The sequence below is a fragment of the Ceratina calcarata genome, unplaced genomic scaffold, assembly GCF_001652005.2.
Source record: "Ceratina calcarata isolate Rehan_Ccalc_2016 unplaced genomic scaffold, ASM165200v1 scaffold48.2, whole genome shotgun sequence".
In the NCBI taxonomy this organism is placed as follows: Eukaryota; Metazoa; Arthropoda; class Insecta; order Hymenoptera; family Apidae; genus Ceratina; species Ceratina calcarata.
Genome location: NW_017172225.1, coordinates 807039 through 833356, shown reverse-complemented (window position 1 = coordinate 833356; position 26318 = coordinate 807039). Strand labels below are relative to the sequence as shown.

General features: G+C 37.9%; 5 protein-coding genes across 19 annotated transcripts; 3 read left to right on the top strand and 2 right to left on the bottom strand.

The window, feature by feature from the left end:
- The first annotated feature begins 650 nt into the window (after positions 1-650).
- Positions 651-2949, top strand: LOC108627582 (odorant receptor 13a-like). 4 transcript variants are annotated; one of them, XM_026815767.1, is made up of 9 exons: positions 651-902; positions 977-1129; positions 1271-1385; positions 1448-1600; positions 1660-1860; positions 1926-2030; positions 2093-2248; positions 2355-2417; positions 2803-2949. In XM_026815767.1, exons 1-8 carry the CDS (start codon positions 727-729, stop codon positions 2412-2414), a joined length of 1119 nt encoding a protein of 372 aa, XP_026671568.1. In that variant the 5' UTR covers positions 651-726; the 3' UTR covers positions 2415-2417; positions 2803-2949. The 4 variants fall into 4 exon arrangements, 3 of the variants coding, with proteins under 3 accessions (XP_026671568.1, XP_017884380.2, XP_026671569.1); XM_018028891.2 differs by having other exon boundaries at positions 1205-1385; XR_003389527.1 differs by lacking the exon at positions 2803-2949 and having other exon boundaries at positions 1205-1385; positions 2127-2248.
- Positions 2113-11916, bottom strand: LOC108627834 (serine/threonine-protein kinase ATR). Of its 7 annotated transcripts, XR_003389526.1 has the most exons (30): positions 11680-11720; positions 11402-11607; positions 11163-11333; positions 10944-11101; positions 10727-10876; positions 10462-10660; positions 10248-10387; positions 9642-10183; positions 9421-9579; positions 8880-9356; positions 8632-8809; positions 6668-8563; positions 6509-6593; positions 6301-6446; positions 6123-6239; positions 5697-6061; positions 5369-5629; positions 5075-5300; positions 4833-5017; positions 4569-4771; positions 4335-4507; positions 4135-4278; positions 3921-4075; positions 3627-3858; positions 3422-3560; positions 3247-3361; positions 3025-3178; positions 2689-2925; positions 2290-2633; positions 2113-2204 (listed from the first exon to the last, which is right to left on the bottom strand). XR_003389526.1 is itself a non-coding variant. In XM_018029354.2 (29 exons), exons 1-29 carry the CDS (start codon positions 11718-11720, stop codon positions 2451-2453), a joined length of 7437 nt encoding a protein of 2478 aa, XP_017884843.1. In that variant the 3' UTR covers positions 2239-2450. The 7 variants fall into 7 exon arrangements, 6 of the variants coding, with proteins under 6 accessions (XP_017884843.1, XP_026671548.1, XP_017884845.1 ...); XM_018029354.2 differs by lacking the exon at positions 2113-2204 and having other exon boundaries at positions 2239-2633; XM_026815747.1 differs by lacking the exon at positions 2113-2204 and having other exon boundaries at positions 2451-2633; positions 11402-11617; positions 11680-11916.
- Positions 11917-11977: 61 nt separating this feature from the next.
- On the top strand, positions 11978-14108 carry Hmg-2 (High mobility group protein 2). Of its 2 annotated transcripts, XM_018029361.2 has the most exons (6): positions 11983-12475; positions 12545-12728; positions 12804-13083; positions 13156-13237; positions 13310-13525; positions 13598-14108. In XM_018029361.2, exons 1-6 carry the CDS (start codon positions 12385-12387, stop codon positions 13732-13734), a joined length of 990 nt encoding a protein of 329 aa, XP_017884850.1. In that variant the 5' UTR covers positions 11983-12384; the 3' UTR covers positions 13735-14108. The 2 variants fall into 2 exon arrangements, with proteins under 2 accessions (XP_026671570.1, XP_017884850.1); XM_026815769.1 differs by having other exon boundaries at positions 11978-12475; positions 13310-14108.
- LOC108627835 (protein MMS22-like) lies at positions 13249-18949 on the bottom strand. Its single transcript, XM_026815760.1, has 19 exons — positions 18417-18949; positions 18213-18347; positions 17990-18143; positions 17740-17925; positions 17554-17667; positions 17309-17494; positions 16984-17231; positions 16833-16930; positions 16586-16758; positions 16359-16517; positions 15831-16291; positions 15674-15770; positions 15420-15611; positions 15178-15351; positions 14753-15106; positions 14484-14686; positions 14225-14413; positions 14103-14156; positions 13249-13423 (listed from the first exon to the last, which is right to left on the bottom strand). Coding segments are annotated over exons 1-19 (3390 nt in total). The 5' UTR covers positions 18629-18949; the 3' UTR covers positions 13249-13422.
- On the top strand, positions 15203-26286 carry LOC108627933 (serine/threonine-protein phosphatase 6 regulatory ankyrin repeat subunit A). Of its 5 annotated transcripts, XM_026815762.1 has the most exons (16): positions 15203-15306; positions 15408-15502; positions 20864-21482; positions 21659-22041; positions 22114-22306; positions 22373-22562; positions 22646-22892; positions 22968-23082; positions 23146-23456; positions 23519-23723; positions 23799-24331; positions 24497-24651; positions 24734-25012; positions 25087-25316; positions 25393-25522; positions 25602-26286. In XM_026815762.1, exons 3-16 carry the CDS (start codon positions 21417-21419, stop codon positions 25736-25738), a joined length of 3174 nt encoding a protein of 1057 aa, XP_026671563.1. In that variant the 5' UTR covers positions 15203-15306; positions 15408-15502; positions 20864-21416; the 3' UTR covers positions 25739-26286. The 5 variants fall into 5 exon arrangements, with proteins under 5 accessions (XP_026671563.1, XP_017885028.1, XP_017885030.1 ...); XM_018029539.2 differs by lacking the exons at positions 15203-15306; positions 15408-15502 and having other exon boundaries at positions 20550-21309; positions 21414-21482; XM_018029541.2 differs by lacking the exons at positions 15203-15306; positions 15408-15502 and having other exon boundaries at positions 20646-21482; positions 25635-26286.
- Positions 26287-26318: the final 32 nt, after the last annotated feature.

Below are 26318 nucleotides of genomic sequence, written 5' to 3'. Positions count from 1 at the left end.
ATAATTAAGTCTGATACACGCAATCACGAAAGATTTTTTTATCTTTTCTTCTTTCATAATTTTAATTAAAGTGTGTTCCGAACATTGACCTAAGAGACGGATAAGTATATATTTTACTTATGCGCCGTATTATATAACAACTTGTAAAATACGCAGTCGGACGCGATTGAAAGTTCTATTTATTATGAATGCACCATACGAATGCAATAAAATTTTGTAAGAAATACTGTATAAAGAATTGTACGAAGATTTTTATAAAAACTTACAGTAAAGGGCTGTGTCTTCGAAATTTTACGACTGCTCTTCTTCCATCGTCTATTATGCCCTCCTACCAGAATCGACTTTAATTGCAGAGACAATCATCCCTCGTAAAGAAAAAGTGTATAGTTCTTCTCTGAAGCTTCCACTTGTCATTTTACGGTACATAAATTATGATTCAGGGAAATAATTTCAACAGAAACTGCCCATATTCCATAAATGATAGCTCGCGTGATTATATACTTCTAGTGTATGATCGGGTCTTCCAAGTATTTTACAAAGCAAACGTGTTATTAGGCGCTTAACAATTTACGCTGACAATTAGACGTGTTAAAATTGTAATGTCCCTCGGTTTAAAAGTGGTTTTCTGGTAAGAACACAACGATGTTAAATGAAAGTGGAGATGAGTAAAAGCATGGCATTTAAGTTCAAATTAATATTATCGAAAATTGATATTATCCGGATAAAATGAATATAAAAAATTATATCTTTATAAATCAACTAGTTTTAAAATTCGTTGGATTTTATCCAATAAGTATCACGAGATACTTTATATGTATTAGTTGCATTATGCTCATTATTATACCACAGATAATGATGATTTATGCTAACTGGAGTGATCTAAATATAGTTATGGAAATAGGGTAGAATATTCTTAAACCATAAATGAAAGTGTAATGTGTAAAAGTACCTTCCGGTTTTCGTAATCATTTTTTAGATCAACTCTACTTACCATTTTGCTCGCTATGTTAAAATCTATCATTTGGATATCCAACCGAGATAATTTGGCGATTCTTATCGAGTTCATGATAACGGATTATTGGAGGATAGTTAAAGCCGATACATTCAAATATTTAGAGGAATATGCAACGTAAATAAATGTCAATGCTATGTGGCTTATAATTGGTTTATCGTACTAGATTCTCAACAAAAATTATATGTTTAGATACGCTAAAATGATTACAAAGGGATACTTTATTTCGATGATCAATGCTTTGGTATTTTTCTTTAGTTTACCTATTATCGATGTCTTATTTCAAAATCAGGAGTCCGATAATGTCACCGTAAAGAATTTCCCATTTGCTGCTACGTATCCTACGACTTTTTACAAGTTCCCCTGCTATGAGGTACAGCTTTCTTCCGCCTTCCCATTGTAATTAATTATAATTTTCAAGTTGTAAGTGTACAGATCGCGTATGTATCTCAAATGCTGGCAACAAGCATTTGCTGCCTGATCATGCTTGCAACTGATGGTTTAATCGCGACTGCGGTACTTCACACGTGCGGACACTTCGCGGTAGTCAGAAAGAATATACAGCAGCTCGATTCATACATTCACGATGTACGTGATGTTTTCTACATGAACGTGACCATTTAATCAAAGATGATTGCAACTTGTAGGTAACTAGTTCAAAAAATGGCTCGCAACACATAAGCGCGAATTTATATGAGGTAAAAATTCAAATGGCACATGTAATTAAACATCATCAAACGGTACTCCGGTTTTGCGATAATATGGAAAAGAATTTTCATCCAATGCTCTTTTTACAAACAATGGCCAGCAGTCTTCTTATATGCTTCGTCGGGTTTCAAGTATCGATAGTAAGTACAGTATCGAATTAAGGAGAAATGCTAACTATAAAATTGATTATACCTTTTGATCCTAGACGTTAACGGAACAATCGAAAATGATCAAATTCGCGTCTCATTTGATAGTGGCCTTTTTCCAGTTATTACTCTTCTGTTTCCCCGGTGATATATTGATTCGAGAGGTGAATATAATACAGATTCACAATGATAGCATCCCTCTTTACAGTAATCGTCATTACGATAGAGTTTCAGTATAAGTACAGCTGCATATTCTACAGATTGGTGGCAATTACCAAATTTCGTCGAGCACGAGATACGCATGATCATCTTACGTTCTCAGAAGCCAAGTTTTGTCACTGCAGGAAAAATATATGTGATGCATTTGGAAAATTTCACGGCGGTAACAATTTTATTGTATAAATCACATAAAAAGATATGTACACTTTACTAAATACTGTTGCCCGAGGCAGACTGAATTTATCGGTTGACCAAATTTACAATTACAGATACTCAGCACAGCGTTTTCATACTTCGCGATGCTTCGAAGCTTCGAATCAGAAGCTTGATTGGTTCGTATGAAAAGCTTAGAATAAAAGATTCGCTTATATGTACGCGCCCCATCCGAAGTACATCTGGCAGAGATTGTCTACGTTCGTTGCCTCCAGAATCAAATGATTAGTTTGCCCCTCAACGCTCAAATTCAAAGCAATGTTCTCTAGCTTTTTTCCATGATATCTAATTAACCCTTTCAATCGTTGCTCTATATTTTTGATGTGTTCCACGGCCTGAAGTACATCATGGCATCAAGAAATGGTCGTTTTCGATTAATTCGTAACTTACCTTCTCGTTCGTTTTTTCACCACTTTCGCCGATATTATTTTTATTCCAAGTTACAAGCGGATCATACACAAACGGTGTTAACACGCTCAACAACGTGCTACTCTGTTGTCGCAGGACCCTCATAGTGATTTCACAGGCTCGCCTAAATGGACCCTCGATCTTTAACGGCCCCATGGCATCAACCATATTGTGCGTTAAACGAAACGGCACACGTTCCGGCCACTCGAACAACTCTCCCTGATAGTAAAGAAAATATCTTCGTGTACATAGCCTCTAGTCTTATTTTGTCGAATAAAAATGAATCAATTTCATGGTCTCCGTGTATATTTTACGTACCCTATTGAATAAACAGTTGAAATCTACGTGCACGCAATCTCCGCACTTAGAATCAAATAGTATGTTCTCTCCGTGGCGATCCCCGAGTCCAAGAATGTATCCTACCATGGACATCACTGCCGTGGTTCTAATATAAGCCGTGCGTGCTTCGTACCTAGTCGTTTCACGTATATTCCGTTAATTTCATTTCATTTCCATCATCATTCATTTCATGAAACTTACCAACCGTACGCGTCGGGAAATGTGAGACGGAACCAATCTCCGAGGACAGAAGGATGCCGTGGAAGTAAATGTTCCAGGAATATCTTCCTCTTCTTTTCCAGCGGATCTCTCAGAGCTGATGTGAAACATACGAGTAAGAACTTTATAGTTATCTAAGACTTATTTTTATACTTACCACACAGTGAAGCTTTGAGTTCTCTTTTCGACATTTTGATATTTCTTTCTTCGTATAAACCCAATATGATAGGTCTAAAGCCTACTAAATTCGGCACCCATTCTATCAAACCGCATTCTTCATTAAGAGGCACAACGCTCTACGACACGAGAAGACCTTGTTGTAACATATGTATAACGTTGTTCTTTCCAATATAAACGCTTACGTATGTCCGAATGTACAGTCTTCTTTGCCGCGACTCCGGATCATTTTGCAGATATTTATTTACGATATCGTTGAATTCCATCAATCTGAAATCTATTCGTAGATCGTCTTTCGCTTTACACATAAAGAGATACTTCTTGCCATCTGATCCTTTTAACGTAATGCGTCGAGGTCTTTGAAGGGACGGCATGATGACCACGTTGTTCTCTATGCCCGTTACATACGTCCAATTTCTAGAGATAGAAGGAATCGTGCTATCTTTGTTAAATACTTAATAAACGATGCTTTTACTTACGAGGAAAATGGATTATGATCCTCCAGCGGCATTCCTTTCGATGGGAGATGTAATTGCCTGAATTTCGTTGTTGGTATCATTATTCTCAAATCCCTGTTCGAAAGCAAATGAAGAAGATTCTTCGATAAAACATCGACCGAAGTATTCGTAATGCCCTGAATAAAAAAAAGACAAGTATAAAAGATATGAAATAAATGAAATTTACTTAACTCACATCTGAAATATTTTTGTTCGATAATTCGATTAGTCGCTGCCACAATTTATGGAAGTTTGTAATCAGTTTCGTCATTTCTGGCGTTTTGAGTTTTGCGTTACCGAGGATCTCTTGGCATCGTCTCTGACGCGCAGGATTCGAGGACTGCAGGAAAATTGTCCGTCAATATATTATTCGATCGCTGGTACTTGAGAACTTACGTTAATAACCGAAGCCATCATCCATAAACTGTGTTGAGGATATGCGTGAATCAGTTTCACCAGTAAGTTGCAAATGGTCTTCTGTACTTCGATGGAGGGATGGCATATTCTGGATACAAGCTGGCTGAACGCCGTCAACCATATGAATATCGGTAGTCTCTCTTGATACACCTCTGCGAGAACGAAATTAATATTTCACTAAAAAGTTTCACGCGAACCATCGAATATGCTTACCCATTATCTTAGTCATTTTTAATAACGCATCTTGCCGGGATTTCTGTTCCTGATTAAGCCCGCTATTAGACGTACATGATCGTGATGCACGGGAAGCAAAATCCAACCAGATAGTCAACATTCTCGGCATAGATTGATGAACGTACTTGCAGCCGTATTGAAGCGACTTCCCATAATAATTCATAGTGTGCACTTGTATATCTCTAAATATGTTATTAATTATTAATTATTTTCTGTTCAAGATATCATTCGACTCGTGCTTACCGTCCCCTTATGTCTTTTTCTTCGTCGGGCATTTTGTCTATAACGGACTCATAGTATTGCGCGCAGAATAGTAAACTCTTCTCCCATTCCCTCCATACTTCGATAGCTTCTTTATAATTAAATATATTAGCATCGGTATCCACGTTCAACCTTTTGTCGTTATATTTTGCGTACAACAATTTCGCCTAAAATAAATTGGTAGCGTTAGATGATGTATTACAGATGTAACCTTGGATACAGACCTTCGCGCATTGCTTCCTCTCTTCCAAACGTTCTCCCGTCGGTAAACTTTTGTAGAACGTAGCTGGTTGAAAACAATTAGAGAAGCACCGCTTCAGTGTTATCAAAGCATCCTCCTGGCAACCTTTTTGCCAGTACAGTTGAGCTTGTTCTATGTAAAGTTGTTGCGGTGAACATATATCGCTGGCTGACAAGATGTACATGTATGCTTGCTGGTACAATCCACTCCTGGCAAAACGTAGAATTATAGATAGTGAAACAAGACGATCGAATAAATTGCATAAAGCAATACGTACTTCCTTGCTATCTTAGCACTCTTTAGCCAAATCTTGCCGATTTCTTGCTTGAGTACCGTATTCTCCGTGTTTTGAGTCTCTCTTTGCAACTGGAGGGCTAAATCTAACGTAGACCTGCGCATACTCAACACGAATTCGACACCACGCGAAGCACGAACGAGCTGGCCACGTGTCTCCCATTCATCGAATATCATCGGCAATTGCTCCACGTTAGTTAACATAGTAGCGACTGCTTTATCAAACTCGTTTAGTATATGCAACCTGTTCAATTCAATACAATATATTAAGAATCACGTGGTATTTATAACGATTTGAGTATGAATCTTACTTCATGATGTACGAGTAGCTTTGTTGGTAAGCTCCTGGACGCGATGCATCTCCCAGCAGCGAAACTAAATTCTTTTTTATACCCGATAAGTCCGGTTTGATGCCTTTCTTTAAATCTTCAAGCAGTACGTGCTTTATATTTTTCTGCGAGCCATCGTCGATCCTGCTAAAATCTGCTAAATTCCAAAATGGCTCGTGTTCCATCATCAATGGCTCTAACTCCGGTCTACTGCACAAGAATCCTTCGGTGATATGTTTCGCTACGAAAGGTTGATCTAGTCGTAAGTAGCATTGAATCATCCCTTGCAAATATGCATCGTTCAACATTTCCTTTTGAGCCAATCTTTCGTAACAAGTAGCTGCATCCTAAATGTTCCACGAATGTCATTTATATTAAATGAACATTGACAAGAGAATATGGTTGTACCTGCAGTTGTCCATTGACTTCGTGAGCTAAAATTAATTGCTGTATCGTAGGCGTATGATCCTGCGTAACTAATATACCGGATATGGCGTCAGGCTCGTCCAATTGCGCATATATATTCTACAACAAACAGAATAATTCACAAACTGGTTCGTTACCATTACGTTAATGTTGCTCTTACAGCGAGTAGATTGCCTTCTAACGCTTCCGATAGTCCTTTATTAGAAGAAGACATGTGTTGCTCCAAATACATCAATGCTCTGTAATATTCTCGGGATTGATAACACCCTTCGGCCACTACTAACGCATTCAACGATTTGCAAAAATCTGGATCAATATAAAATAATTATTCTATTAATTCACGGTAACGTGGATTTGAGTCGACTCACTTTTTAGCGCTTCGTATTTGTTGTTCCGGATTAATCGCTGCTCCCAAAGCCATCGTTGTAAATGATCTAATACTGAAAATATGATCTATTCGAAAATTGTAGAAGATAATCATATTAATCGAACGGTAAGATTTTTATTACGATTAATACTATACATACTTGAGCACAACGTATGCGCCTTGTTTCTTCCGAAATTCTCGTATTATCTACTTTTACTCTGTTCGTATGCCTAAGTGGCCTATGCCGTGACAATTCCGGATCGAGTGTCGGCTTTTTCCTGGGATCGATGATCGTCAACATCTCTTCTCGTATTTTTGCCGATTCTTCTTCAGTCCCCTTCGTTACGATGTACGTTACAACGTGCGGTAAACAGAACGATAATATCTTTATATCTCGCTTAAATGCTAGTTTACACGCGTGCAGCACGGTATTAAGAGTTTCATCTTTTATACTCTTAAACATACTGCAAAGCCAATTGTAAGCCCAACTTTCTACCGAAGAACCGTCCTCAGAACCGTAGATCGGATGGGGAAACGTTTTATCATCGCTTACGGTCGCGCATTTATAATGCGAAGTTAAGAAAGGAGTAATGATCTGTTTCATAGTCGCAGGCAGATTGTCCCATAAATCTAAATTCCTACCTTTCGGCGAGATGTTGTAGGCTTTTAAGATCTCTTGGATCGCAAGCGAGAAACAGTCCATGCTCTGACTACTCTTCTGCATTTGAAACGCTCTCGCACATTCGACAAGCATGGCACAACCGAATTCATCGTTCATGTTAGCGATAAATTTACTGTCGTCTCTAGAAATAATGTGACGAGGTAGAAGGCTTGGTTCAATGGCACCTAATTCTCCTAAACATTCACCGTACAATAAACGAATGGATTCATCCTTGTGCTGACACCCACTTAATAAAGTATGCATCAGCTCGACGATCATCGGATGAATATTTGTTTCGCTCAAAATCATCTCGTTCAATTGGCTACGATTCTCTGCTAAAAACGTTTGCATGTGTACAAGAGCCTTGACTCTCACTTCGTCCGTTTCGTGGATTATACGTTTAAGCCATAAATTCAAATTTGGCTCGAAGCCGTTGGGTCTGCTTTGCAAGATCTGTGCTTTAATTATGTTCGAAATCCCATCGGGGAGTTTAATATCCTCTATAAAGAATAATTCAGCGATGTGATCCGGACATTCTTCGTGGCACGTCGCGATTAAAAACTTTAGCATAGTAATTACTTTTTCATGGTGTGCATTCAATAACGGCATTAAGGAAACGAATATCGTCGGTAGCAGTGGACCAAGTTCTTTCATAGCTACATTGTGAACGAATGCGTTCCATGCGTCACATATGAGAGGTCCAAATCCTACTTTCTTGAATCCAAGCGCGGTCCGTAGTGTAGCTAAGATCTTGTACCTCAAAGGCGTCAAGTATTGTGCGCCCATAAATCGCATCAGTTCAGATAACGAGTTGAGCGCTGACTGCTGCGTGTCTTCATCCGATTTTAATCCAAGTTTTATATCAAAATTAACTAATATGCCGTGTAAACGCAAATTTATATATGATTTGATTCCTTTTTGAGCGATATAATTCTTCTCCAGGCTGCTATCGTACTCCGATATAATCTTTAATAATCCAACTACCATTTCCGGAGACTGGTGGAAGTTTAACATCAGTTCTTCGAATATGCCCATAAACGATTGTCGCATCAAGACTGATAACTCCGTCCCCGTGTTCCTCGCGATTAATCTTAAGCACTCGGTGCTAGTCACAAGAGGCAAATACAAGTAAGCATAACTGCATATGTGTGGGAAATATTCCTTCAACATTTGTTTCTCGTCCATGCAGATCAAATCGGCTACATCGCGCAGCAAACTCTTCGTAGTGGGCAGTTCAATGATCATCGGGAGTAGAAAGCAAACCGCGTAATGCCCGTCTCTCCGAAGTAATTGACGCGATCCTTCGTAACCGATACATTTAGCAATTCGATGCACGGACGTTGCCATATTATAAGAATAATATATAAAATTGTGAACGGCATAATGCATTATCAACTAAAATAAAAAGGAATTTTTAGTACTCTGGAATTTTTCGGATTTTTTTAAAGATATATTGTATATACCTTAAGAAAGCTTTTCTTGTATCTAACGTACAAGACTTTTGGAGTAACATTCAAAGACTTGGCGATATCGTTGTAGGTGATGGTCGCATACGCTATAGCTGCTGATGATGATGCCCCGTGTAATATAGATATAAAGAATATATTTAAAATTCGTCTTTCCATAATCTGCAGCCGAGCACTGAAAACGAAGCGGAGTTTATAGGTCGATTAGCATCGGATGTAGTTAAGTACTACAGATTTACACGTACCTTGCACAATTCCTTGCAGTCACGAGTACGGTCTTGTGTAGGGAGTGATTCGAATTTGTTAAAGCGTTCACAAGCGCACCTGCTATAGTACTGATACATAGTTCGACAAATTCCTCTAAACCGATCGGTACCTCGATTTCAATAGATGCTACGGACTTTGATTCGATGTTTATTTTATTTAACAGCAACCCTTTTATCGCCGTAGAAATGTTTGAACGAATTTTAGGATTCTCATCTTCCATGTACGGCAGCCACATCTTTGCTACGTTGTTATTATTAAATGATATAATGTGGTTCGAGAATGCAAGGATATTCTCAGATACGTATAAGCATACTGAGGGAAAGGGTGAAGACAATAAAGTAAAATAGACTTTGAGAATACTGTCGTACTCCTCTGAAACGTAAGCAGGAAGATTGCTTTCAGAAACATTCGTACAATGTCTGCACTGTACCGTCCACTTTGTATTATCCGATTCCCTGTTCCCAATTATTTAATTAATTATTTTCTCTGGACATAATGAGTGATGCAAGGAAGATTTACCTTATGAGATTCGCGTGTCCTGACAAACAGCAACTTATTTTACTTAAAACGACTACGAGTGCTTCATGAACCTCGCATTTGTCTATTTCTAACGCCGGTTCCAAAACGTATTTTGAAATATCCTTCAATTTTCCATTTCTCAAAAGTAGAAAACTATTCCTATAATGGTTTACATGATTTAGACATAAGTCAATCGTGAGCTTCGAACGTAATTTACTCACTCCACAACTCCTACTGTTAGTTCAATTTGATGAGTTGTTATACATGAATTCAATGACTGTAATAGTTCTATTCCTTTACCACATTCGCATAAAACTTCGATGCATTTTAATTTTATAGCTGTATCAACAGACATAACAATTTCTTTCGCAGAATCATTGATTATATCTGCAGGAATATCATTAAATGGTAACATCAATATCTTCTGAATGAGGTCTTTGTTTGATTCCTCATGAGCCATCATGTGAATTAAACTCTCGAAAGTTATATACTTATTCCGACATTGTCCGGAATTTAAATTCTCTAATATCGTCTTCAACACGGCGTCCAATTCGGTCTGGTACAAAATTGCTGGCATATTTAATTTTTTCAACGAATATTGCAAAATACGCGAGGCCTTTAAAATATGCATACACGTTTCAAATTTTCCCTTCTGCGATGCAGTCATTAATTCGCTTTTCATTAGATTCCATGAATTAGGTATATCCGCACTGACTGTGTGCGCAATATTAATAACAGAGTGTGCGTATACAGTAATGAACTCCTGTAATGATTTTAATGTAATAAAGCGTGGTAGAATTCATTATAATTCTTGAACTGCTACGTACCGGACAGAAATCGGAATACGAAATGAATCGTTTGATCTCGTCTGTAGTACAAATTCTTGGTTCCAAGGTAAAATATTGTCGAATTCTGTTACATACTGTTCTTTTCATTATATTCACTGCGTCAAAATTCACATCCTGACCTAAATACAATTTATATGATATATGTTTTGTAGTGAAGAGATTAATTAAAAACACTCACATATTGTCAACTAACGTTTTAATTCATTTACAGTAAAATCAATGATTTTAAAGCACAATTCGGTGCTGTTTTGAGACAGCGGACACGATGCGATAAACTGAACAAATATGCACAGAAATTGATTCAATTGCATCCCTGATATTAGACCTAAATTTATCCACATGGGAAGTGCTTTAACAGCATCGATAGCATAGAGTACCAAGCTTTCAACTTCCTTGAAGTAATTCAATAGTTAATATTGACAGTAACTAATATCTTTTAACAATTATGCCATGATTACCTGTTTGCTATACAATGAAGATTCTACTATTATCGCAGACAGATCTAATGCTACGGACTTTACACTTGGAATGGAGACAGTCATTACTTTCAATATCGTTTCATAAAACATTTGTTTGTCCCAACCAGAAATGTCAGTCTTCTTCATGATCTATGAAGTAAGAGTTTAAATAATGATTGTAAATATAAAATACGAAGACGAAATGAAGGTGAATTACTTTGAGAATAGAAGTTTGTACAAATGGTATGTCGGGATGTTTTACAACAAGTGGAAATGCTTGGAGAACTAAATTTTCTATGATATCTCTTTCTGTGTTAAACCTCGTTAATGTAATACTTCCGTCGTTCGAACTGACTCTATAGAACACTGTTATTTCTGCAATTAAAAATTATATTATTGTCTGCCAGTCAGAGACCGTATTGCTTTAATTATGTACCTTGAAGGAGATTCATGTAATCATTGCTGATTGTATTGAACATTGTTATATGATGCCTAGATAATATCCTGAGCATACAAGCTTGGATTTCTATACTGTTATTCAAAATCTCATCGCTCAAAGGGTTCCCTATTATATAGAACATAGCCCCAAACAACCACGTAGTAAACGCTGTAATCATAATGCCTCGTTTTACTTGCAATGCTTTGGTCGATCTAACTCGTTGAGCAATAAATTACCGCTATATCGACGTCTTAGCGTTTCATTTTCCATCCCATTGCTGAATGGTGGTACTAAAATTGTTGTTAGAGTAGCTGAACCTTTGAGTATAGACTCCAACAACGAGGACAGCATTTGCTTGGCTGTCGGATTGTTTAAATCGGAGAATATCGCGATGACAGGACTGTTGATAAATTTCCATACCGAATCCGCCACTGTCACGTTACTAAAAATATCTGTTTCGTATTCGACCATCGTAAATTTTATTCATTTTAAAGAGCCGGTCGAAATGATCTACCTGCTGTTTTGTAGAACCATCGAATTCTCGTGGATTTCCATGCTGTCTCCTACTTCTTCTACATCGAATTCACAAGTGACGCGGATCGTAACAAAATGAAACAAATATTAAACGTTGTCAAGCACATGTGTATTGTTTAACAACAATTTAAGTTAGTACTGTCACGTAATTGTTCGAGCATGTTTCGCGGCACTTTGTTACACCGTCCGAGACTAAACGTTTATTAGACATTCACCGCCAAAATTGTCGGCATTCGAACGAGCGTCATTGGAATCTCTCCGATGAAAATTTGGCTTTAGTGTTTATGCCAACCAAGTTTTGTGACTATGTACTTTTACCAATATTCCGTTTTTTTCATTAAGAGATCGTTAACGTTTATTAAACGATGTAAATAACGAATCTAAGATTCGTTGGAGTTTGTTGCAGCGCGCTTCTCACCAGTTCGGTTGCACTAGACTTGTTGGCATTCTCATCGTTTAACCTACCAAATTATCTTGTTAATTAAATGAATTTCCACGTATTAGGTTTTCAGAGAAATAGATTAATTTCAGTGTTGACTTTTTACGATAATTAAGTTTACCGTATGAAACGTGTTTAGCCGAATTTTTTTGAGTCTGTCGTACGAAATGATAGAATGAGATGCGAGGTCCTTTTAGAACAAATAGAAAAGCATTAGAACGGAATTGAAACAGTGTATCGCCGAAAATGAGTGAGAGTACACCAGTTAATGATATGCCTGAAAGCAATGGTGGGTCTGAACAGGCTGCGTACAACGGAGAAGCAGAGGAACATGCAAGTATGCTCTCTCATTCTTACAATCCCAGAAGCTGTCCCCCTCGTTAAAAATTATATGCATATTTGTTAGACAAATCACCGGCGAGTGTGGAAGACAAAACACCTGATTCTGTATGCGACAACGGAGTCAAAAAGAGTAACGCGATTCCCGTAGTTGTGAGCAATACTAATATCACAACGAGTAGAGCTAAAAAGAGGAAAAAAGCTCCCAGAGATGCCACTGCCCCTAAACAACCATTGACCGGCTACTTTAGGTAGGAACAGACAAAATTACAATTCACTCGATGATGAAAAGCATACCTAATACTCTGACTAATAAACTGTAACAGGTTTCTAAACGATCGGCGAGAGAAAGTAAGAAGCGATAATCCAACCCTCTCGTTCGCCGAGATTACAAAACTCCTCGCGTCAGAATGGAGTAATCTGCCTGCTGATCAGAAACAGCAGTATTTAGATGCGGCTGAGCAAGATAAGGAACGTTATAATCGCGAATTTAGCGACTACAAACAGACGGAAGCGTACAGATTGTTCAGTGAGAAACAGTCTTCCGAGAAACAGCAAGAAACTAAAAAGGAAAGGAACGGGACTGATATAAGTTCCGAACAAAATGTATGATTCGATTCTAATGATCTATCAACTTACCGTAATTGCTTTTTTCATTAAAATCCAATCTTTTCGTAGGATATTCAACAAGATAAAGATAACGACTTTACGGGTTTCGATATACCTATTTTTACAGAGGAATTTTTGGATCATAACAAAGGTACACACGTAATTGGTATCGTGTAAAAACTGTATTAATACTCAATTATTTACATAATCTTTATGCGCGTAGCGTGCGAGACGGAGTTGAGACAATTGAGGAAAGCTACTTCGGATTACGAGGCTCAAAATGCGGTGCTTCAACGACACGTGGATAGTTTGCACGCGGCCGTGAATCGCTTGGAATCTGAAACAAACCAACAACGTACAACAAATCAGGCCTTACAGCGTCATTTGGATTCGCTTCGTTCTCAGCTAGCTGGCTGTTTCGCCACGGTAGCTCTGCCAGGTACGATTTATTACGATAATTGTTTTAATCGGTATCGTTCGCGTTATACATTATGCTGTTTTTCGTCTTTAGGAACAAACGAAGGTGCAACGTTGCAGAATATAGATAGTTACGTTGAGAGACTAGAATCGTTATTGAACAGCAACGCTGAATTGTCTTTAAGAAATGCTGTCAGCAAAGCCGTGTCCCGTTTCGAATTAATTGGATGACGATCGCCAACCGGTAGTACAACTACTACAATAAAACATCATCGTTCAAGACATTCACATCGAAAATAAACAGAAAATTTTGTTCTTTTTTTACGAATTTTATAAGATATGGATTTTTTCTTGATTGGGCCCAGCCCACGGTTTAATAATCAATACGCTGTATTTGTATTTTACATTGACGCACTGGTCGAATTATGGTTTTAGAATCATGTATTGTGTTTTTTTAAAATCAGTAATTTATAAGTGCTAATTACATGCAATTATGTTACAATCATCCGTTTCTGCAATTTATATGTAATCAATTTGTAGCGTGAAAAGGTGTCGTTACGATACTATTGAATATTTATTAATAAAATTTTTTAATTTACCACTTATTCTTTGCACCATTTCTTATGACAGTTTGAAGCTGATTCCAGGAGTATCTAAAACCGGAACGAATTTGTTTAATGAGAACGTACGAGATCGGTCATGTTCTTTACGATGCCCTCACCTGAAGGATGCCGCGTTAGGACGGCGATTCTTTTCCAAATCATTCAAGCTACGCTCGAATTGCGGTGATAAAGATCGCACTACATCGATCGCTGCTGGCAAAATTGAACGTAGAAGTTCAAAAGTGCCAAGCTGATTTATTATTAATGCTCTTGGGAGGTAATTAGATAAGACACCATAAAACTTATTCCTGCGATCATTGATTCTATGAATTTTCAGTTTGGAAGTAATGATTAAATTTTAATAAAAAAAATACTTGCCGTAAAGACTCATCTTCTTTATAATACGAGTTTTGAATAACACTATTTATGAAATCGACAGTCTGCTGTCTATGCGGATGATGATCATGGACTTTTATGTAACATCCTATAACGGATGATGTACAAATCGAAATAATGCATTCTATTACGTGACACGCATAGTTCCTATCACCTCTTAGTAAGGTTTGCAAAATCACCATTACCTATAATTAAAAAGTTACGTAAACAGTTGTGGATCTAATCATTACACAACAAATGTTGGTACGTACTAAATAAGAATGTTTGTGCATCATATTGTCGGTTGATAAAGTAAAAAAGTTCGATGTCAACATCTCGAAGATTAATCGTACAAAATCCGCTTCTGCGTCTTTAAAACATTTTAATAACGAGTCAGACACTTTGTAAGTACTCAAATTAACAGTCTGCATTGTTAATAACGGCATGTACTGATCGAAAAGATCCCGCATCAGTACTTGAAGCGATATATCGCTTTTAACATTGAGCGGTTCCATCCCTAAGATTATCATAGAAAACGTTTTCTTCGCTAAGTTTTTTAAATAAGAATGTTCCACTGATAATATCGTTTTATTCAACAGCGTTCTGTAGATATTATTCGGTTGGTTCTGAAAAGAGCATTAGTGAGACGCGTATTAGAAAATTTGACTTATTACATTGAACGAATGCACGTACTCACTTTCGAATACATCATAACAGACGTACAAAGAAGTAATGTTCCGATACATCTGTAGATCCAGAAAGCTAATTCCGAGTCTTTAGTTTCTTCCGTAATTGGAGCAAGAATCCATTTCTCTAAGTGACTAAAGTATGTCCTCCACCTTGTGTCATATTGAATTTTTTCTTGTTTATTCTAATGAGAAGAATTTTAATAATGAGCGTTTAAATTATATCTACTTTCTTTGGTAGGGCAACGCTTACTTTCGTATTTCGTTTCTTCATGCAGTACATTATGAATAATAAAATGGACTCGTCGCTATCCATGAACTCTTGAACATCACCAGGTGTGTCGAAAATTTCTATTATTTCATTCAATTTTAATATGTAATCTTCTAAAACTTTTATTTCATTCCCATTCGTATCGCGACCGATGATGGAACATTTTATCCAAGCCTACAATTGCATCATTAAAGCTAACTATACTATTTAGCAGATTCTAAGTTCTGTCTACTAACTTGTATAATAATTGTATCAAAATTCTTTAGCCCTTTTCTTAAATTAATCACCGCTTGTTCCTCTTTAAGTATCAATAATAGATAATGCCTTGTAATTCTGCAAAGAAGATCTGGCGTAATGCATTTCATAACACCACAAATAATCTAATTGCATTACCTTATATCTTTAACAATTACCGACGATGCGAAATGCTGAAATAATGACATAGCCGAATGCATGTACTTCTTTGCTGTTGCTGGATTCCGCAATGCTTCCAAAGTGAATGAAACCGCCAGTTTTGAAATGTCTCGATAATTATCAGTAGTGAGAGCTGGATGAAAAACAAGTTGTCTGACTCTGGATGCGACGTAATGCCACAATGCGTCCAGCATCTGCTCTGCACCGTTCGACGTTGCACTAAGACAAGTGCATCTTTCGAAAATATTCACTAATACTTTCGTCAACGTTCCAATAATCTTGTTTGAACATTCTACTAAATATCGATCAATCCATCCACTAAGTAACAAATGTTCACCCAATTCGAAGGTGCTCGATGACAAAATTGAATTAAATACATCGATAAAACTACTCATCATTAAATGAGACGTATCGTCTTTGCGGCAACATATAGTATTTACCTATAAGTGCAATGAGAAGTAAGGATACATGATGATGCATATAATGAAGATATATCGTATACCATACCGTGTCTACGTACGAAGGTGCTATGTTTGACAAGTTCAATCTAAGTTCGGCGTATAGCTGGAGAACGGCCAATTTCCCTTTCCAAATTAAAGTATACTTTTTACTATTCTCATTATTATATTCTTTCGTTAGTGGTAAGAGATCTAACATCACTGAACACTGGAAAGAAGGCGCGAACTAATTTTATCGGGGAAGATTTGTAAGAGATAATAAAATGTGGGACTTACAACGTTCGCGGTATCAGCAGTAACAGCCAATGTTAGAAACAATGAAATGAAATTGTACAAGCCAGTTATCGAGAATTCTTGAACTTTACTCTTAGAAAATTTTGAGTAGATGCGGCCTTTGATTTGATTCCAATGTTTCTTATCAGTGTTATAATTTACGCGTAAAAAAGATCCTACGATGTATTATTAGAATTAACACTGATCTCTCATTAATACAATGAACTCATGGTTAAAAGGGAAGACTTACCGAGCAAACGTAAAAATATTCCATAACTCGATTCCTTGCCACACTCTGCGTTATTAATTCTATCTCTCACTTGCTTAAGGATATCCAAAGCAGTTTTCCTGTCGAAAAATTTATTTACTACTTGTTATACAAGATACGTTTCTACACCTACTTCTCAACAGATAATGTCCAGGGACCAAAAGTTTGTAATAAGAATGGTTCATCTAATCTCTTATGAAAGCAGTCCCACAGGAGAGAAATGATCGAAACTCGTGGCTGCCACCAATTAATAACAATAGTATTTAATAATGGTATCATTATTCGCAATTCCTGATCGATTTCATCTCGCTCGCCGTCCTTTCCGCCTTTAGAGATGTACACCTTCAGAATCCATTCTAGTTGTTCATAATTAGGCTTGATCTTGAAATAATACAATTACGATACCAATAATTGTTAACGCTGGAGGTAAATGGAACGTGAAAGAAAAATCAAGATACCCTTGTACATTGAGATCCTAAGTATAATCCATCATTGTCGTACCCATATAGAAGTGAAAGATTGTACACCATCCACAAGCAGAATAATTCCGAATTTTTAAACACTGCCACAGTGTCCTTTTGATTATTGAATAGATTCCCATTCAACAGTCCGTTGAGGCATTCATTTACGTACTCCCAGAAGCTCTACAAACGTACAAATATTTTAACCGTGTTCCTTAACAAGGGAAACCTTATTCCATTACCTTCGACTTCATTCTATCAGATAAACTATCGATAAATATTTGTAACATGAGCCACAACTCGCGAACGCAGGTACAATTGTATGGAGTTCTCTGTTGTACTTGTATCAAAGGCATCTAAAATGCAACATAAAGAAACATTAAGAAACATGCTTGGATATCTTATGCTCAGAGAAGAAATGCATTTACCGTTTCAAATATTTTTAATGAAACATAAATTAAATCGTTAATAATGGCTGCTAGCAAACTTTCAAACTCGATCAATTGGTTTTCAAACGAATATTGGCAATACGTGTTGTGCGTGTACATCAATGAGATAAAGAACCATCTTAATTCTATATGCATGTGATACATATGATATTCCCTTTGTTTGCACTGTAATAATCAGAATTTATTTAGTCCAGAACATGAGATTCATGGATGAAATTCGTCTACACACCTGATTGCCTAATTTAGAAGATGCATAATGAAACGTAGCAATAGGAATTGTATGTAGTCTCTCAAGAAAATGTTTGATTGTAACAAACAATGAGCTAAACTCTTCTTGGATATTTTCATTTATAGCTTGCAATTCTTGAAGATCTCCTTTAATACTAGAAAATCATACTGTCATTAGAAACACTAATTGCAACGAGATGACATTAAGAACTGCACTGACCTACCTGTTTAAATACATTCTGACATATAAAATAAATTCAGATACAGTACATCTTGTGTTATAAAAATCGACGTCGTCAGTCTTTGAAGTGAGAACCTGATTATAAGTCTCATGCCTCCCGAGTATCTTTAGTTGCATGCTGTGAAAGGGCAATGAGGGAATTAGAGTGCTCTTGCTACGTTTTAACAACCAGAGAAGAGCTGCTTACTTCATACATGCGACGAAGTGTTTCAAATCTAACAGAGCTGTGGCAGCAGGCACGGTATAATTAAAGAGCTGTACATCCTCCTTTGCTAGAAACCTGTCTCGTGGATACAAAACGTTCTCCACTTCCCCGCGTAAAAATAAACCATTTCTGTTTATTTCCCAATCGTTCGAATTCACTTTTCCATTACAATTAAAAGTTAAACGCAAATCCATCGGTATAGCATTCCCTTCAAAGGGTATAGGAACTATTCAATTCTAATCGGTCTAGCTGAATAAAACATCGTTCTTGTATGTATGATTACAGAAAGACACGAATATTAGACACATTTTGCTGTGTAATTATGAACTTCTCATTTTCGAGCTACATGTCATGTGAACAGAAAAGATACGCGGGAACTTTCCTAACTTTTAGCGGGATTCATACTAATGACGTCACCCGTAATGATAATCAAGCCAAAGGAATAATGATACTTTAATTTTCTCACAATTTAATATTTTTAATGCTAAGTTACATATCTACAAAAACCATGAAGATTTTGATCACACGAATATTTCAGGCGTCCATTGATTCCTCGATCATGTTTATCGACTGGGATTTTAGATGTCGTAACTTGACGAGCGCGTTCAGCAAACGATTTCTCAGTACAACTTTGTAGGCTGCTTGAACGAAAAGCTGAATTTTACAGTAATGGAAAAGTGGATCTTCTTTTCGGGATACCGAAACTGTGATCGGATACTAGAAAAACATAAACAGAGTTGAAACGAGGATAATGTACAATTGAATATCGTCTGTACTTTTTGGGAAGCCCTCAATATCCTCTGTCTTGACTTTTCAACTTTCTCTCGTTCGTTTCTCTCAGAATTCATCGTCAAATTCGTGTAATCGTTCCATGCCTGTTCTTGTTGCAGTTTCATTTCAGTAATCCCATCTTCGTCGTTAGTACCGTAATCTACTTTTGGCTTTTGATGGAACTTCGCTTGCTCATTCTCTCGATAACGTTCTTCTACTTTTACTAAAAATTTCTTCTGTTTCAGTGCTTTCTGCTCTACAGTTCTCGACAGGAACACGCCTAACGGGCCTGTTTAACGAATAAAACTTGTTTACACGTCCATTACTAATCTGAAGAAATATTCAAAAACGTCCAACCTTTTAGTTCATGAGCACTGTACGATTTTCGCACACTCATGTTTAAAATACAATTAACAGCATGCAAGCTGTACAAGGGAAACTGGCTGCATTGTTTTAACAGAGTGTTTTCAAGATTCGAGGGAAATTCTTTCGAACAAGATTTAGATTTATCTTCCTCTACGAGTGACGACACATCTTTCCAAATAATTTGTCTTCTTTGTTGCGTCCTGCGTTTCTCTTCCGAATCAACGTTGTTCAATGCTTCTCTACATATTTATATAGTATCTTATTTATTAATTTGATCCTTGAGAGATTCTGCTTATAAACTTTTCTACCGCAACAGTCCCGGCCGAGTGTACGCGTAAAAATTGATAACGTGCGGAGCTTTGCATAAATCGGAGATGAATATTCGTACTTGGAAGTTCATGCTCATGTATCGAAGTGGCCTATAAATTACCGCAATTTCTACCGGATTCTGTCTTGGTTTTACGCGACCTAAGGGATTATTAAAATGTGTATATTACTTTGAAGATAGACAGGTAAATGAAATCGACTGCGTATACCTAATCGTGGATAAATGTCAACACACGAATTCGTGTTGCATGCTGAAATCGCGAAGGAAAATTCTTTCTCTGCGTGAGAACATATTGGAATTTTGTAATGAACCCTTTAACAATAAAATACGATGAATAAATCGTCTGAGTGTTTGGATTAATAGACTCACTCACGATCGACCAAGCGGTACGTCTCCAAAATTGACAGTAGCAGGCAAAGAAAACTTCGTTATCATCGTGGCAAAGATTTTAATTTGTATCTCTTGATCATCGAAATAGCGTACTTTTAAAACGTCATTATAATCCCTGTTTTCATTCGGTATAAATGAGATATTTAGCTTAAAAACGGAACCAGGAGTAAGCATTGCCTTCTAAAATGTTTTATTTCTATTTTAGAATCTTTCACGACTATGAAAGGTTTTATCACCTGAGCAACGTTCTTAATCTTGAAATAATTCGTTTCTAATGGTAAAAATTGGATAGGACATGGTCTCGTGAAGTAATTAGCAATTTTTATAAACTTCTCTTGAACTTGAAAGTTATCGTAATTGAAGGCAAATCTCAATTTGGATGGCATCACGCTTAATAAATTATCCTTCTTGAATTTCTCATCAAAATCATGCCGCCTCTTTTCCTTCATCTGACTTATGCAATGACCGACATCCATTATAAATTAATTAACAGCGTGCAAATAATTTTATCCGATCAGACTATAATAGAACTTGGATTAAATCAGCTTAAGATCTTTAAGAATATATGTTGCAGGGAAATATTCTCAAGGATAGACGACAGAAAAAGTATTTATTTATTTCGCGTGCTAAGCGAAATCATGGTTACTGATTTTGAACGCAGTCCCTATACGCCTTATTTCAATCGCAGCTCGGAGCAGCACCGTCCGTGTTCCTGCAATACAGCTGCAGCTAAAACATCCAGAACACTTTTAATTTCCACGCCAATTACGCTTGTCGTACACATCGATTATTTGGTTTTTAACCCATAAATTATTTCTCTCTTTATGTAAAAAGCAGACCAGTCGATGTCACTTGACACGTTTATAATCATTTTGTATTAAGTTGTCGACTCTGGCAAAGTTACACTTCAGATCAAACAGTTCAGACACCCCGTAGAACAAAGATGCGCAGAACGAACGAAAACCACGAAAACTGGTCTTCTCGCAGTTATGGACTCTCGTGACGGCGTTTATAGTTTCTGTATGATACTCCTTTCAATTTTAATACAACACGTACTTCCGTTTACTATGCTAATGCTAATCCCTCACGGATCTACATCCTTTTTTTTATAAACAATTTCATAGAGAATGGGAATTTCATTGAAGCGAAAGGGAGACTTATCAATTATGAATATTCAGGACTTGCGTGATGCGGTACGTTGTTTCATTTCCTTAAAATGATTATATTTTATTAAATAGTTTCCCTGTTCATAACCACGATATCACAGGTTATACTCGTGCATTAATCATCTTTTTGAAATATATTAATCTCATTCTTTCGAAGTGATATCGACCAATATTGTGAAAAGTGCATTTATATTTATTTGCAGTTTCCTTTGCTGCAAGCTATATTTTTCGGAGATGTTTACGAAGTACGAGCATTATTGTCGAAAGAGGAAGATGCAAAGTGGCAAGACAAGGAAAAAAGATCTCTGTTGCACGCAGCTGCATACAAAGGAGATCCAGCAATCGTAGAAGCCCTACTTTTAAACGGGGCTATCGCGAGTGCTAAAGATACAAAATGGTTAACACCATTGCACAGGGCTTGTTGCTCAGGAAATCACCGTGTAGTAGAAGTTTTGTTACGGCACAAAGCAGTCAATAGTAGGGATCGGAATTGGCAGACACCTTTACATGTAGCTGTAGCGAACAATGCTATGAAATGTGTAGAATTATTAGTTCCACACGTAATAAACATCAATGTAGCAGATAGGTTTGTGTCTTTCAATTATAATCTTCAGGTAACTGATTCTAGTATGATTTAAGAAATTCTGTGTGTCTGCAGAGCTGGTAGAACGAGTTTACATCATGCAACTTATAATGGACACTTGGAAATGATAGAATATTTAATCCAAGTAGGTTGTGCGATAAATGTTTCTGACAAAAAAGACAGAAGACCCTTACATTTCGCAGCGTATATGGGTCATGACATAATTGTGAGAGCTCTTATTGATAAAGGAGCAGACGTGGATGTAAAAGTAATCTAATGTTCTTCTGCTGGTTTCAATCTTCGTTTCTTGTACTGTAGAATATTGTTTGTTAAGGATCGGGATTTATATACTCCGCTGCACGCGGCTGCAGCTTCAGGAAACATAGATTGTATGGACATATTAATGAATTCGGGGGCCGATATCGAAGCGAAGAATGTGTATGGAAATACTCCTCTGCACATCGCATGTTTAAACGGCCATGCTGATGCTGTTATTCAATTAATCGCCAAAGGCGCAAACGTTGGTGAGGCGATTTTAAAAATCTTTAATTAGCTTTCTATTATCTTACGCGTATCGCGGAATTAATGAAAACAATCTTTCGGATAGAGGCTGTAAATTATCGGGAACAAACGCCATTACATCTCGCAGCTGCCAGCACCCATGGTGTCGACTGTTTAGAAGTACTTTTACAAAACAACGTGAGAATAAACGTTCAGTCCGAAGGGGGTCGCACGCCTTTATATATGTCCGCAATTCACGGGAGATTCACGCGATCGAAAAGTTTACTCGATGCCGGGGCACCACCGGACGTCGAGGACAAGAACGGCAATACTGCTTTGCATGTAGCGGCTTGGTAAATTAAAGTAACGGAACGAATTTTGCGTGATGATCATTTCCAACATTTGTTCAAGTCGGACACTTCCCGTAGGTTTGGCCATGAGTGCTTAACGACGACTTTGTTGGAGTATGGCGCGTCTCCGGCAGCACGTAATACGGAGCATCGCACACCGTTGCATCTCAGTTGCTTGGCCGGCCACATCGAGGTAAACTTGTCGCTGTGGATCGTGCTTTGAATTCCACGATGATCTCGTGTATAAAATTCGCAGGTTTGTAGGAAGTTGTTACAAGCTGACAGTCGCCGCATAGATTCGAAAGATATCGGTGGCTGGACACCGTTACACTGCGCGGCGTTCAAAGGATCGGTCGACTGTTTAGATCTATTATTATCCAGCGGAGCGAATTTCCGATTAACTGACAACGACAACAGGCTGGCGCTACATTATGCTGCTAGTCAGGATCACTATCTTTGTGTTTTCACGTTGATCGGATTCGGGAGTGATGCCAACGCGCAGGATATTGACGGCGCGACCCCTTTGCACTTGGCCGCAGCAGCAAAACCCACGGATACTAATACTTCGTACGTAATTCGTTCGTTATTTTAAGTTTGAACGCGCGTGCTTAATCTGTCGCTTTTTGTAGATGTGTGCAGTATTTATTAAAGCATAAAGCGGATCCTCATTTGCGCGATAAACGAAACTTCACTACCATTCATTACGCGGTAGCTGGTGGAAATCAATTAGCGTTGAAAGCTCTGTTAGAAGTCTGTCCACCTGAACAACTGACTGTGTCATCAACGGGAAAACCAGAACCCCCGTTGCCCGCGTTAACACCGTTACATCTTGCTGTATTGAATACATTTTGGACGATTCTATCCTGATAAGTAAAATAATATTTATACTAATAATAATTCTATTTTCAGGCTTATTACGGGCACAGCGAAATTTTAAGCTTACTGATGCCATTTTGTACCATATTTTCTAATAACGATATGAGGGATGAGACCGGTAAAACGCCACTAGACCTAGCCGCATACAAAGGACACGAAGAATGCGTTGATGTTTTATTAAAGTACGATGGAGTTCGCGTGTCGGTTCAAGATTTTATTACGAGACGTACACCGGTGCACTGTGCAGCTGCGGGAGGTCATAGAGAATGTCTTTCGCTTTTACTGAGAAATGCAGAGGACCCGAACGTGATCAACTATTACGACTCGAAGCAGCGTACGCCTTTGATGCTGGCTACAGCGAACAATCATGTTTTCTGTGTTTTAATGCTTTTGAAGCATAAAGCGGATTGCAATCTACCGGACATGAACAAACACACGCCGCTATTTCGTGCCGTGATTTGGCAGCAACATAAACCGATCGACTTCTTGATTTTGCACGGTGCACAAGTTGCGATACAAGATATATATGGCAAAACACCGTTGCATTTAGCCGCTGCGTGTGGAAAGTTGGTTTCTCTTTTATTTTCGACAATTAAATCAGACCATCCCGTAAATAATGCAAGTATACCTCGTACTCATTTACTTTATAATTTTCAAGAGGGAAAAATATTCGCATTATTTATGGGATGATCCAGTATTTTTATTGTGAATGGAATATAATTTTCTTTTAGAGTGAAAGCCTTATGCTTATTGGTCAATAATGATCCTGCTGCCGCAGCTATAAAGGATAATCAAGGATGCACTGTTCTTCATTGGGCTTGTTACAATGGTCATGCGGATTGCGTCGAGTATTTGTTGGAACAAAACGTGATCGAATCGTTGGAGGGTACGCATTCACTTACTTCCTTCCTTCCATCAATTTTATCGTTCACACACTGCATCATCTAAATCATTTTGTCTGATCGTAGGTAATCCATTCTCGGCTGTTCATTGCGCCGTATACCAAGGATCGGCGCAGTGCCTCGAATTATTAATCAATAAATTTGGAGGGAAGACAGTGGCTGCGTTAAAAGATGTTCCAGGTGGTCGACTGCCTTTGCATGTTGCAGCCAGTTCGGGGTCCGTGGATTGCGCGAGGTTGATATTGAGTTCCGTCGGTTCCGAGTTAGCCGGTCTCGAGACTCCGGATAATTCGGGTAGGACACCGCTCCTTTTCGCCGCTATCACGGGCCAATGTAGCGCTATCGGTATGTCCTGCTCTTCGAATCGTTATACTTCGTTCGTCGTACTATTAAAAACTAATTTTCTTCGAAACACATAGAATTGTTGCTCGAGTGGAAAGCCAACGTGCGTGCCGTCGATTGCAATAAGAATACGGCTCTTCATTTGGCTTGCGAGAGGAGTCACTCGGCTGCTGCTTCGCTGCTACTGAACTGGATCGACACGCTTAATAATGATCACGACGAACAGGAACGTATCGCGATTATTAATATGACTAACGATCAGCAAAGAACTCCGTTACATTTGGCAGCGAGAAATGGTCTGGTCACGGTAAGAATACAACGAATGAATCTAACGACTGGTTTCACTGTGTAAGAGAGGTGTACGAGACTTGGTCTTTTTACAGGTAACCCGGCGCTTGTTACAATTGGGTGCAAGCGTCGTCGCCGTTGACGCGGAAGGACTCACGCCCGCGTTAGCTTGTGCTCCGAATCCAGCTGTGGCACGATGCTTGGCCACCATTCTTGCTGCTCACGGTACGTACGCGTTTTTAAAGATTACTCTACACGTTTTACATTATGATTCTGCGACATTCGTTAATTATCGATAGGACAGAAGTGCGAAACAATGCAACATTCGATTCTACAGACGTTGGAGGTGTACTTGAATCATCGATCCAGCAAACGTCGGAGGTGTACTTGAACGGCAAGGGCCGCGGTTCACAGCACAGTTCAGACACGGAATTCTACTGACCGTAACTTCGGATCAACAAGCGGCATAATACGGACGTTCGTATAGCGAATTTTATACGTAATTGAATAAAAGACACGCGAGATAACGCGGTAACGAAAGCTATCTAGCGATTCCCGTAATTTTTGCATTTACTACTATAGAGCAATCAAAGGAATTTTCATATCATATCCTGCGGGAATGAGCGACGAATTTTTATTGTATATACCGGTTGCCATAATGTTTTCTAGAAGAACTGACGTTCAGCTGCGCGCGATACACGACGGGAATACAAAAAATTAAGGACAAAGATAGCCGATAATAGTGTTCGCATGCCAATTTTTCGCGAAATTATACGTAAGCTAACTGATATTATTTTCGACCCGAGAACATGAAATTATATGTACATTGTACATACATTTATAAATATTTTTATTATGTATGCAATAGTGTGCGTGTTGTGAGGAGCTGTTAGTTGTAAGTCTTAACGATTTTAAGGACTCGTCAATATTGTGCGTTCTGTATTACGTGATCATTTGTAACCAATAAACGATATTACGTTTTATTTTTACATAATCGCTTTGGTTTTTACCTTCACTTGTT